Below are 13,953 nucleotides of genomic sequence, written 5' to 3'. Positions count from 1 at the left end.
TCATTAAGTGTTTTGTTCCAAAGAAAATACTCAGTACTGTGGAAATTAGATTTAGCATTACAAGTCTTGTCCATTAAATTTATAATTTTTTTTTTAAATATAAATGAAGCTGTTACAGGTTAATCTTGGCTTTGACCTTTGGCCTTGAATTTGTAATAAATTTTTATTAATATTTTTTGTTTTTTGTATTACCTACTTTATACACACATACATTCTTAATGCATTGGGAATATTTAAATAACATACATAAAAATAATCATATACACACTTAGTATAGTTTGTATGTATGTGTATGCGCACACATGTGCAGGCATCACCATTCACCCTCCCAGAAGGCAGTGCATAAAAGAAAATAGAATGGAAATAATAAAGAATAAAAGAGATAGGAAATAAACAATTCAGCAAAAGTAAATAACATATTAAAAAGGTCTAAAATTGTATGCACTGTTCCATCTCTGTCGTCTTCTTTTTCATTAAAGAAGATAGGGAGAAGACTTCATGGCACTTCTTTTGAGGCAAATCTAGTGAATTTGTTTTGTTTTGTTTTTCTTATTCATTTTGTTGTTTTATTGTTCTTATTCTTTTCATTTATGTTATTGTAGTCCTTATTCACATTGTTTTCCTAGTTCTATTTTGTACTAGTTCATGTGATTTTTTTTTTCCGAAGATTTTTTCTATTCATTATGTTTTATTTTCTCTGATACTACAATAAGATTCTACTGCATGTACCACAAATTGAATGTTCTTTCCCCATTTGATGACTAATTTTTTTTCCCAGTTATTGACTACTACAAAAAGTGCTGTTATAAATATTGGGTCCCTTTTGAAAGGACATGGGTCCGTTCGGTTTGTCATTCACTTCCTTAATTTATATGCCTAGCAACAGAATTTTTAGATCAAAGTATATGGATATATTAGTGATTTTTTTTTTTTTTACATAATTTCAAATTACTTTCCAGAATGGTTTAATCCATTTCACAGTTTAGTCAGCATTGTATCAGTATGGTTTTCTTTAGTGGATTTTTATAGTGTGCCATCTATAAGGGAGTTTGTACCACTACCGAAGTTCTGTATGAAATTGTTAATTTCATATTATTAATATTCATATTATTTTAATTGAAATAATTAAGTTTGTGTTTTATTAGAAAATAAAATAAACCGTATTCAGAAACTGAGTTTTGTTTTTATTCTTTAGCCTCAAGTTGAAGTGCTATCAGAAGAAGAAGGAGAAGAGGAAGAGGAGGAAGAAGACATACTGTCTTTAGCAGAAGAAAAATACAGGCCTGCTGCACTTGAAAAGATGATAGCCTTAGTTGCTCTTTTGGTTGAACAGTCTCGCTCAGAAAGGTAAAACAGTTTGAACACACTTAAATTTATTTTTGATACGATTCCTTTAATATGTTTTGGTCAGTCATGACTATATAATTTTAATAACAGTTTTGGTCTGCTGTTCAAAAATCAAGTTGATTCTGGAAGTTTCAGTTTTATCTATATCAAATCAGATTTCTGCAAACATATCTAGGGAGCTCAAACTATTTTAAAAACAACTTAATGTAGGTATAAAATAAACAAAAAATAACTGAATCTTCAGAGATTTTTTTACAGGATGTCTTTCAGGCAACTCTGTGCTGGTTCAAAGAAATAGTCGTTGTTCTGTAGTAGTGGATTAGTGAAAGGGAATTCGTTTCAATCTGCTTTTCTTTTTGTTTTAGGCATTTAACATTGTCTCAGAATGACATGGCAGCATTAACAGGTGGAAAGGTAAAGTAATTTCTGAAACATTTGAAGGGAATTGCAAATAGAATATTTGATTCAAATAATAATGCTTTCACAATTATAATATTACTTTTTACAGGGATTTCCCTTCTTGTTTCAACACATTCGTGATGGAATCAATATAAGACAAACCTGTAATCTGATTTTCAGCCTTTGTCGATATAATAATCGACTTGCAGAACACGTAAGTGGTTAGAAATACTGGCTTACAAAGGAATAAAGAAGATTTTTTAATGCTTTAAGGAAAATTTTGAAAATCTTTCTTTCTCTTTTTTTAAGATTATTTCCATGCTTTTCACATCCATAGCAAAGCTGACACCTGAGGTATGTACTAAGTAATTTTACAAGCATGAATAAAAAAATTCCAATAATCACTAGATAGATCTGCCATCAAAACAAACCTTCTAAACTATTTTCAATGAAAAATATGTATATAAATCTTATTATATTTTTTAGCATTGCAGTAAACTGTCACTAAATTAATGTTAATCAACCAAATTAACTATCTTTATACTAGTTATTAAATAATCTCATTTTATTATTCCTACTGTTCTTTTCAATGTATTTTTATACTAGATTGTTTAGAGCTGTCCTTGAGACAAAGTAGTTAAGCTAACTAAAATCTAAAATAACATAGAATTCATAAATATTGCCTGTAAAAATGTTAAAGTTTCCATGACATGCTGGACTGAGTTTATTGACTGTTGCAAAGCTCTTAACACATATCTTTATTCTGAATATCTTGTGTTCTACATAAAACACTATGTTAGGACAGTATATCAAATTGAAGAGTACTTCACATAGTTGTTTCGAGTTGTGGGGTTTTTTTTAAACATAAAAGGAAAAGTTCAAATTGATCAGAGTATGTATACTTGCCTTCATTGATTTGCAGATACAGTTTTCCAGACTTTCAACTAATTGCACAGAAAGTTGCATTGTGTGTTACTGAATCCTGAAGAATTGAAGAAATATTAAAAGAATAAATAATATGCTACATACACTGTTTATAAATAAAAAGGATTAAAAGCTAAACCATTGGAACTTTTCTTTTTTGATAAAGCAGCTATCTTGACTCTAAAACCTGAAAGACAATAGCAGTGACAGTTTTAGATCATTTGCATTAATGGGTTGATTTCCAAAATAATAAAGAACATACTAGTAAAGAGAATACAGCAGCAATTCACCACCAAGTTTAGTATCAAGGAAACAAGCAGCAAATGGCTGTACTTTGAGTAAGGAAGACCTGAGCTCTAATTCTGCCTCTGCCATTAATAACTCTGTGACTCTTGAAAAGATACTTAATCTGCATGTCTCCTCATCTGTAAAATGTGGATAATGATATCTATCTTCACAGATTTATTATGAGGATGAAATGAAATAATATAGCTACATAGTAAAGTAGATAAGAGCAATAGACTTGGAGTCATGAAGATTCAAATTCAAATACAAACTTAGATGTTTACTATCTATGTCACCATGGATACTCCCTTAATTTCTAATTCATATATAAGATGGGAATAATAACAATATATCTATCTCCTAAGATTGTAGTAAGGATAAAAGGACATAATATTTGTAAAGTATTCTTCAAATCTTTAAAAGTACTGCATGAATTCCATTATTATTATTTATAGAAAATACTTTGCAACTTTAAAACACTTTATAAATGTTAATTCTTAATATGTTAGGCATATGTGGAAAAATAAAGTCAGTTTGGTTGTATGATGTAGAATGAGGAGAATTAATGTGAAAACATTCTAAAAATTTTCTATATGAGTTGAAGGTGGAGTCTGAAATGCTATGGAATTTATATTTTATCCCAGAGGCAGTAGGGAGCTATTAAAGCTTCTTGAACAAGAAAGTCCTGTGTTCTGATCTGTGTTTTACAAGTATCAGTTTTACAACTATGTGGAGGCTAGAGAGCAGAGAGACCAAGAGGGAAGCTATAATATCCACGTGAGAGGGCATCAGGCTTTAAACTATCATTGTGACTATATTATATGAGTGAAGAAAAGGCAATGGTGAGAAGAGATGTAGAAGTAAACTCAACAAGGCTTGACAGTTGATTATAGATGGGGAGGATAAGTAAATGAATGTTCTTTGACTTTTCAGTTTAGATCCTGGGTAACTAAAAAAGTGCTGGTACCTTATGTAGAAATAAGGGATAATAAATTTAAAGGGAAAAATACTATTGTCTGTCTTGGACAATTTGACTTTGGATTGCCTATGGAAAATCCAGATGAATATGTGCAGCAAAAAGTTGGTGTTGTGGGACTAGAGTCCTAGAGAGTAGAGATCTATATATGTAGATAGAGGAATAGTCTTCATAGAAAAAGGAGACCTGATGAGACTTATCAAGACCAAGTATAGAGAGGAGAGGGTCCTGAACAGATCCCCGGGGTTCATGTTAGTAATGTAATGTGAATAATGGAGACTGTGAAGGAGTAATCAGAATAAGAACAAACAAATATCCCAAAAAACCAGAAAAGAAAGACTAGGTGGGAGTGGGAGAATAGTGCCTATCAACAGTGCCTAATGCTGCAGAAAGGTCAGGAAGAATGAGGAATGAGAAAAAGCTATTTGATGTATCCATTAAGTGATTATTGGCAGCCTTGAAGCAAATAGTTTCAGTTCAGTGATGGGTTTGAATTAAAAAAAAGAAATTTGGAAAATTAATACAGAAAGCAGTGGAATAAATTTTTATGGAATCTACTTTCAAATTCAAATATTGGCTACATAACAAATGTGGGCAAATCACAATTTCTCAGCCCCCCATATACAACTTCTCTATGTTATTAGAACTAGTATTGTGAAGTAACAGATCTGGTGGTCCCATTTTATATTGGAACTCATATTTTATCTGTTTATTTATTATGTTAAATGAAAGGTTGTAGTAGAATCATGATAGCTTAGAGCTCTCAGGAAAATTCTTAACACAGGCAAAAATTTGTCTTTCTGCCCATTAAATTTTTTTTTTTCCTATGGTTACCTCATCTGCTTATAGTTGAAGGAAAAATTTATATTAATGGAAACACTGGGATAAACATGGGTAAAATATATTAACAGTGTACTCAAGTAGAATATATTTCAATGTGTCTTTAATGGACAGGCATAAGAAGGGAAAGATAACAGTATATACCTTTTTATCATTTCTTGAAAAATGGATGCACTAAAGTAGTTTTAGCCTGAATCTTCTCTGTTGAAATGTATGTAGATGTTAGTAGCTTTCTTTCATGTCTCTCTTCTCTACCAAAGCTCAGTCCACTTTTGTCTTTACCTTTTTCTCTGTTGCCTCTGTGCTACCAATTTTTCCTGGCTCAATTACTGCAGACATTCTTCTTTCAATTGTAACTCTACCCTACCTTCTACACTGTTGTAGCTATTTTTTTTTAATCTTAATTATTTTGCAATTCTCTGAAGTTTTCCAAACATTATTAAATAATCAACAGTGTTTCATTTTTGCTAATGTTAATACTTTTAATTTTTCTCTTAATAACCAAAATTCCTAGTCTATGTCAAAAAAAAAAAAAGTGTTCCTCTTTTAATTCCTATATACAATGTGCTCTTTATACTATTCGAGAATGATTCTTCCATGTTGACGCTTTTTAGGATGTTGAACATAAATAAGGATTTAGGTTTTTTTTGAAAAATACTCCTCTTTTGGTCAATTTTGTTTTGTCAAGCATTTTGACTACATTATTTCATTTGATCCTCATATCAATGCTTTGAGATCAGTAGGTAAATCAGATATAATCTCAGTTTACACTGTAGAAAACTTAAACTCAGAGAAAGTAAGTGACTTGCCCAAGCTTACACAGTTCATAAATATCAAAATCAGAATTTAAACTCATATTATTCCAACTTTAAGTCCAGTACTATTTTTATGTTACCGGAAATTAAAAATTTAACTCAAATAATTGTGGTCATCAAAGTTATAGAATATAGGATATAAACCCAAAAAAGCATTTACAAACATCATTCTACAAATATAGGCCAAGAAAAAAAAATTTTAATTCCATGTATAACAACACAAAATGTAGGTTTAAAAGAATTTTAATAAAATACTTTTGGCTTTCTTTTTAGAACTGGATAAAATTGTAGCATAATATATTAAATGGTTAAATGAGAGATCAAAAAACATCAAAGGTTAATTTGAAGATATAGACAAAACTCTTGGCTTTAAACATATTCTTTTTGAGACTTATATGCCATCTGACAAGAGGTCAAAAAAATACAGCCATAATAAGAACTAGAATCTCTATAGTGCTTTAGGATTTACAAAGCATTTGATGAATATTAAATTATTATTACATCTTCACAACAAATTTGGGAAAGTGGGTGTATTCATTTTTTACAGATGAGGAAACTGAGGCAGACAGCAGTTAGGTGGTTTGGCTAGGGTCACACAGCTAGTAAGTATATGGAGATAAATTTGAATTCAACTCTTACTGACTTCAGGTTCAGTGGCTTGTTCATTGTGCCACCTGTAGACGAAAGAGAATAGAAATTAATTAGAGCATGTATTAATCTTTGAAATTTTAGATTAAAAAGTGAAAATGATTAATTAATTTGGGAAATTGACAGTGTGGGAAAAAAGTTAGATTCTTATCTCTTCCTATATAAAACAAAGCTTTCTTCTGTCACAAAATTAAATATAAGAAAACTTTGAAATCAGGAGGAAAGGGAATATATTTCTATCAGTTGTGGCTAATACAAATTTCAAACTGCTAAATAGAAGAAATTAGCAATAAAATTTGCAGAAAAGTGGTTCATGTTGTAAATAAAAAATTCAAGAAATATTCATCCTTTCCGATAATCAGGAAAATGCTAATTAAAGAAATTTTCATGTCCAATTCGTATCTGTCAAATTTTTAAAAATAACAAGTAACAAAATTCAGTGCTGACAGATTTGTGGAGAAAAGGTACCATCATACATTGCTAATGAAATTGTATCTCCAACATTTAGCACAGTGCCTGGCATATAGTAAGTGCTTAATAAATGCTTGTTGATGGACTGATGGACTACGCGCTCTGAGTAGGGAGATAGAATGTGGTGTAAGAGGAATATCAAGAAGACCAGTATCACTGGATCATAAAGTATGTGGAAAGGTAGGAAAGGGTCAGGTTATGAAGAGCTTTAAAAGCCAAACGGATTTTATATTTGATCCTGAAGGTGATAGAGAACTACTGACATTCGGGTGGGAGTTGGTTTTGGGGGGGGATACAGAGATCATATAGTCAAACCTACACGTTAAGAAGATTGTTTTGGCACTAGATTAGGTAGATAGAGCCTTGAGGCAGGAAGACCAATTAGAGAGCTAATGCAATAGTCAAAGCATAAGGTGATGAGAGCCTGTACCAGAGGGGCAGTGGTGGTAAGTTAAGAGTATAATAGGTTGTTAAGATAAAATTGACAGACTTTGGCAACATTTAGGGCAAGAGAAGAGTGACTTGAGGATGACCCTTTAGATTTTGAGTAGGAATGATTAGGTGATGCCCTATGCAGCAATATGGAAATTAGGGAAAAGGGAGAATTTGATGAGAAAGCAAACAAATACAGTTTTGTATATTTAGTTTAAGATCTCCATAGGATACCCAGTTTTAGATGTCCCATAGTCATTTGGAGATGCAAGACTGAAAATCAAGAAAGAAGTTAAATCTGGATGAATAAATCTGAGAATCATCTGCATACCATTAGGGGTGTGTGTGTGTGTGTGTGTGTGTGTGTGTGTGTGTGTAAAATTGTTATGTATGTACTTTGTTGGTTCTTTCTCTGGATGCAGATAGCATCTTCTTTCATATGTCCTTTGTAGTTAATTTGAATATAATTATAATTGTCAAAAAGACTTCTTTCAAAAGTTGTTCTTAAAACAATATTTGAATAAGGAGGAAAGAAATTTACTTGATAACTTTATATTTAAAAGGAAAAGCAAGTTCGTAATAGATTGGCAGTTTCATGTGCAATCATCTTTTTTATTATACTTTGTTATGGAAATGTTTATTTTATTCCATAAAATAAAATCTTAATTTAAAAAAAAAAATCATCTGCATAGAGATAATTGTATCCATGGAGTTGATGGGATTACAGTGAAACAGTTTAATGAGTGAAGAGAAGAGGATCAAGGACAGTTTTGGAGGATACTTACAGTAATTGGGTGTGACCTGGATGAAGATCCAGTAAAAGAAACTGAAAGGGAGGGATCACATAGATAGTAGGAAAACCAAAGATAGAATAGAATAAAACCTAGAGAGAATAAACTGTCAAGAACTAGAGTGATAACTAGTAATAGAGGTTTTTGAGAGGTAGAAGATGAGGCGTGAAAAGAAACCATTAAATTTGGCAATTAAGATATTATTAGTAACGGAAGATAGAAGTTTCAAAGGCTGTCTAAAGAGGGTCTCAAAGAGAAGTTGCAGAATTGAAGCACTGATTGTAAATTGCTTTCTGAAGGAATTTAGCCCCATAGGGAAGGGAATTAGTTTATAGCTATGTACTAGCTGTTTAACCATTAGTAGGGCATTTTTTAATGTCATTTTCTTTCTATCAGTGCTACAGGCAGCTCTCTAAAATTATGTTGTGAAAAGGGTTCCCAAGCTTCATTGGGTATGAACACTTGCAGCAAAAATGTAATTACAAGTCCAAATCTGTCACTTCTTCCCAAAAAAATAAATTATGCATAAGGCACTCTTCTGATGCTGCAAGTATTTATAAGAGATGAATTAAATCACAATGGAAGGGGATTTAGAGGGAGCAATTAAGAGTCTATTTTTACTTTTATTTGTAAATGTACAATATGTATGTGCTAATGCAGATACGTTGAATATATTCTTATTTAATTTTTATCTGTACATTTATTGTGTTATTTGGGTTTTTGCATAATAATTTTTATAAATAAAAATGTATAGGTTTTATTGTGTGTGTGTTACAGGCTGCCAACCCTTTCTTTAAATTATTAACTATGTTAATGGAGTTTGCTGGTGGGCCCCCAGGAATGCCACCATTTGCTTCTTATATTCTGCAGCGGATATGGGAGGTATGTAAAATGTTTTAGTTTTTCATATTTTTTTCAGTCAATTAACTTTTATAATTCATTTAAAATTATTCCACACTTTAGCACCTAAAAATGGATGAACAGTCTGGGCTAGGAATGGAGATAGAACCATGAAACAGAAGTCAGTGCCATTTTATTAATGGCTTCAAAGAATATGGTTTCTCTGATTGATGTTTCTTTCTACTAGCCACAACCATAAAAAGTTTATCCAGCTACTCTTCCAGTTTGCTTCTTCTTTTATCACTTAATACATGGTAATTTATTCATCTATCAAATGAAAAATGAGAAATTCTTCTTTTCATGCTTTCTTTAAAAAAAATTTTAAAAATTTTAAAAACAGATAAGAATGCCCTCAAATCTGTCCTTTTTAGTAATCTTGTTTTTAAATGTATACAGGTACAAATAGAAGCAAATAAAAACTCTAATGCTTTGTATTATATGTATTATGATGTATAATCAAATATAATATGACATATATTACAATATATAATACATTAATTTGTAATCTTTTCTTTAAACTTGCTTAATACTTTTTCCTTTCATTTTGTTTATAGGTGATTGAATATAACCCTTCTCAATGCCTTGATTGGTTGGCAGTACAGACACCTCGCAATAAATTGGCACATAGTTGGGTGCTCCAGAATATGGAAAATTGGGTTGAGCGTTTTCTTTTGGCACATAATTATCCTCGAGTCAGAACTTGTAAGTTAGAAATTTGTCTAAATAGCAAAAGGTGGATTTGTGGAAATATGCCAAGGGTATTGGACCCACAGACACCATTTTGCAAATACTTGAAAATATTATCTTTAAGGTTAAGTAATTGTAGAGGTTTTTTAATGGAGAAATATGACCATAATGAAGAGCAGAAGGATGAAAGGAGAAAGAGAAGCATTTATTAACATTTATTAAGTACTTACTATGCATTGATCGTGCAGTAAGAGAAAGAATAGAGTCTAGAACCCATGTCATATAAAGAATACTTGAAGAAACTAGAGACATTGAGCTTAAAGAAGGAAAGTGATGACATAGCAAGTATTTTAAAGGCAGTCATATAGAAGAGAGAGTAAACTTAAATTGTTGTACATTATAAAATACAGCAAATGTGTGAGTTACAGAGAGTTTAATTTATATATACTTTTAAGAAATCATTACTGACCATTATCGAACAGCTTTCTTACAAGTTTTCCATCATTTAAAATATTTCATTAGCACTACATGATTGTCTTTCAAGGTTATTTAAGGGATCCCAATGTTGGAATATTTGATTAGATTATTTCTACTTCCCTAAGATTTTGTGAATGAGGGGAGTAAAATTTATGTCAAGGTGAAATAGTGGATCAGGGGTTCTTCACTATTTTGTGTCATATGCCCTTTTGGCAATGGAAAGCCTTTGGACCCCTTCTCAGAATAATGTTGTTAAATGCCTAAAATAAAAAGTATACAAGATGACAAAGGAAACCTATTATAATTAAGCATAATTAAAATAATTATGAGGAAATGTTATCAGAATTTTTTTTTTTTAATTCCTTTCCCTTTTCTTGCAGCCCCTACTAGACTTGGAAAAACTGAGTGATAAACTAAAGTTTACCTTTTCCCATTGAGCATGACTAGCCTTCTGGCCAAAGCTGTTTCCCCATTTTCCTACTTTCATCAATATTATTGACAATGCATGAATAACAATAATGCCATAGAATGCCTGCCATCTAGGGGAGGGGGTGGAGGGAAGTAGGGGAAAATTCGGAACAGAAGGGAGTACAAGGGATAATGTTGTAAAAAATGTTATAGTTTTAAAATAAATAAATAAATAAATGGGGGGGGGGAGCATCTCAAAAAAAAAAACAAAACACACAAAAAAAACAATAATGCCATAAAGAAAGGTATCTAATCTCATTGTACATATGGGGACAGAAAATATTTTAAGTGTTGTATTCCATTGTGTCCCTCAATAACCATCTTAATATTTGTGAAGTGAAACCATAATTTGTTTTGCAACTTTTTTTACTCTTGTAATTTTCTGTATCGTTGTGATAGGTTTGGTGAGGTTCTAACATTTTGCTTTCTGTCTTTTAGCTGCAGCTTATCTTCTGGTATCTTTAATTCCAAGCAATTCATTCCGTCAAATGTTCCGCTCAACAAGGTCTTTGCACATCCCAACACGTGACTTACCACTCAGTCCAGATACCACAGTAGTTCTGCATCAGGTCTACAACGTACTTCTTGGCTTACTTTCCAGAGCCAAACTTTATGTTGATGCTGCTGTCCATGGCACCACCAAGTTGGTGCCCTATTTTAGTTTCATGACATATTGTCTCATTTCCAAAACAGAGAAGCTTATGTTTTCCACATATTTCATGGACTTGTGGAATCTTTTCCAACCTAAACTCTCTGAGCCAGCAATAGCCACCAACCACAATAAGCAAGCTTTGCTTTCTTTTTGGTACAATGTATGTGTTGACTGTCCAGAGAACGTCCGCCTTATTGTGCAGAACCCAGTGGTAACCAAGAACATTGCCTTCAATTACATCCTTGCTGACCATGATGATCAGGATGTGGTGCTTTTTAACCGTGGGATGCTGCCTGCCTACTATGGCATTTTGAGGCTCTGCTGTGAGCAATCGCCTGCATTTACCAGACAGCTAGCATCTCATCAGAATATTCAGTGGGCCTTTAAGAATCTTACACCACATGCTAGCCAGTACCCTGGAGTAAGTAAACTGGTTCTCTGCCTATGTTTTCAAATTTAAAGTCTTCATGTCATACAACTATATGTTTTGATGTCTCATTTTTGGATTCTTTAAAAGGAATTGTTTATGCAAATAAACATATCTAGTAACATTCTGATCTGATGAATTATGAAATAGGTATCACCTACTTTTGTTTCCTTATGTTTTAGTAAACTAGTTTCCAGTATATTTTCTTAAATAATAACTTACTAGGCCAGTGCAAGCTTTGATAGCAATACCCAAGGGAAGAATAACAATAGTAGTTAAATCCTTATGTTTACTTCTTTGTAATGTTATTTGTCTGTAATATAATTTGTATGTTGTCTGAAATACAAGTGAAATTTTAATGAACATGGTGTAGGGATCAATGTGGATTATAACAGAATGGATTTTTTAAAGCTCTCAGACTTTTAAAAAGATAAGAAAAAGAAGAAATTAAGTAGTGAAAAGAGTTAATCTGTCTTATTTTTTATATAGACAATTAAGCTATTACAGGCATTTTTTTTTCAGTCAGATGTTATATTGAATATTATAAAAGATCTTACATAAACATAAAAAATGCTAAATTGTCTCCAGATTAGTTTTTCATAACATTCATTAATCTGTTTGTTTGGTTACTTTCCTTTAAAATATGAATATTATTGTTAAAGTACATAACAGAAATTATTTTTGTTAGAATACCACTTTAAATAGTGTTTTTATATAATACCTTATTCTGTTTTGATCTAATATCTTCTTTTTTTTTTTTTTTTTTTACAGCATTGACAATTGCCAAACCTTTTGTTCTAATTTTCCCCTCCTTCCCCCTCTTCCTCCCCCCGCCAATATGGCAGGTTGACCAATGCAGGTTAAATATGTTAAAGTATAAATTAAATACAATATATATGTATAAATGTCCAAAGAGTTGTTTTGCTGTACAATCAGACTTTGAAATAGTGTACAATTAGCCTGTGAAGGAAATAAAAAATGCAGGCGGACAAAAAATGAGGGATTGGGAATTCTATTAGTGGTTCATAATCATCTCCTAGAGTTCTTTCACTGAGTGTAGCTGGTTCAATTCATTACTGCTCTATAGGAATTTATTTGGTTCATCTCATTGCTGAAAATGGCCACGTCCCTCAGAATTGATCATCATATAGTGTTGTTGAAGTATATAATTTGATTTAATATTTTCTATTACAATCATATATCACAACTTGTCCAGCCATTTCCCTTTTGATAAACATCCCCTCAATTTCCAATACTTTGCTGCTACAAAAAGCGCTACAATAAATATTTCTGTAAGGCAATAATGCTTTGAGGGCGCCACATGTGCGTGAGTGTGTGCATGTGTATGCATACATATGCATGTAAAAATGAGCTATGCAATGAAGAACCTTGAACATGAATCCAGGCTTTGCAATTAAAAAATCAGTTTATTCTTTTAGTATATCATGCCATCACATAAGGAGAAAATAGGATTACTGACAGTGTTATATCTTTATTTATAAAACTTGGTTAAATTCAATCATTTCTAATTCAGTGACCTAATGATACCTATACGTTGATGATGCTGAATTGGGAGTTTTGTTTTCTTAAATTTATTTTGAATTTATGTTTATCTTCTCTGAACCATATCCCTTTTTGCTTGCTTAGAATACTTTGTCTCTTCCCACTATTGTATCCTTTATTTCACTTGTGTACATGTTTTATCACCGCATTGGAAAGCTAGGTCCTTGAAATTAAATCTATTCCCTCACTAGTATTTAGTTTCATTGCTTTTTTTGTTATTTTGGGCCATTTTAATGGTGTGAGATGGTAAAACAAATTAAAACAACATCTGAATTACAATTTTCATCTTGTGAAGATATTTTTTTCAAATTTTTATTATTTGTTTCTTCTCTTGAAATATTTATATAGTTTGACCTTTTTTCCATTATATAATAGAATTACTACTGTGACACTTTAACAGTCCTTTGTATGTTAAGGTTTAGCTGTCATTTATATTTTCCCCAATTTCTTATAATGTAATTATTTTTTGTTTTATGAGAATTTTCTTTTTCTTTCTTTCTTTTTTTTTGTTGTTTGTTGTTGTTTTGTTTTGTTTTGTTTTAAGGAATTTTCATTTTTGTGATGTCGAGTCTGTCAATTATAGCCTTATGGAACGAATTACCTTTTGTTTGTTGACGTGAAAGAATTAATCTCACTTCCACAAATTATAATGAATATTTTAATATGTTTTCTTTCCTATTTAAAATAGGAATGGGGTGGTTATGTTCATGTCTCAAGCATCTGGAATTCTCTGGAGTATATGATATAAAATGAAAGATAAGATTCCTTCCCCAGATTAACAACTACATTTGTTGTCTTTGATTGTGCTCCCAGATTTTTCAGAACCCACCCTGCTCTTCATTTCTTACAGC

At 31.6% G+C, this 13,953-nt stretch overlaps 1 protein-coding gene across 3 annotated transcripts in view; it reads left to right on the top strand.

Moving 5' to 3' along the window:
* USP34 (ubiquitin specific peptidase 34) overlaps positions 1–13,953 on the top strand; it is a 264,493-nt gene that overhangs the window by 225,697 nt on the left and 24,843 nt on the right. For all 3 annotated transcript variants that reach the window (XM_074287014.1, XM_074287013.1, XM_074287012.1), the window contains 7 exons: positions 1,196–1,347; positions 1,713–1,761; positions 1,856–1,960; positions 2,056–2,100; positions 8,706–8,810; positions 9,383–9,530; positions 10,899–11,533. In XM_074287014.1, coding sequence (XP_074143115.1) covers positions 1,196–1,347; positions 1,713–1,761; positions 1,856–1,960; positions 2,056–2,100; positions 8,706–8,810; positions 9,383–9,530; positions 10,899–11,533 — 1,239 coding nt within the window. The remainder of the gene's footprint in view (positions 1–1,195; positions 1,348–1,712; positions 1,762–1,855; positions 1,961–2,055; positions 2,101–8,705; positions 8,811–9,382; positions 9,531–10,898; positions 11,534–13,953) is intronic.

The sequence above is a fragment of the Sminthopsis crassicaudata genome, chromosome 2 (genome assembly GCF_048593235.1).
Source record: "Sminthopsis crassicaudata isolate SCR6 chromosome 2, ASM4859323v1, whole genome shotgun sequence".
NCBI lineage: Eukaryota > Metazoa > Chordata > Mammalia > Dasyuromorphia > Dasyuridae > Sminthopsis > Sminthopsis crassicaudata.
Note: the sequence above shows the minus strand (reverse complement) of the source record. Positions and strands in the feature narration are given on the sequence as shown.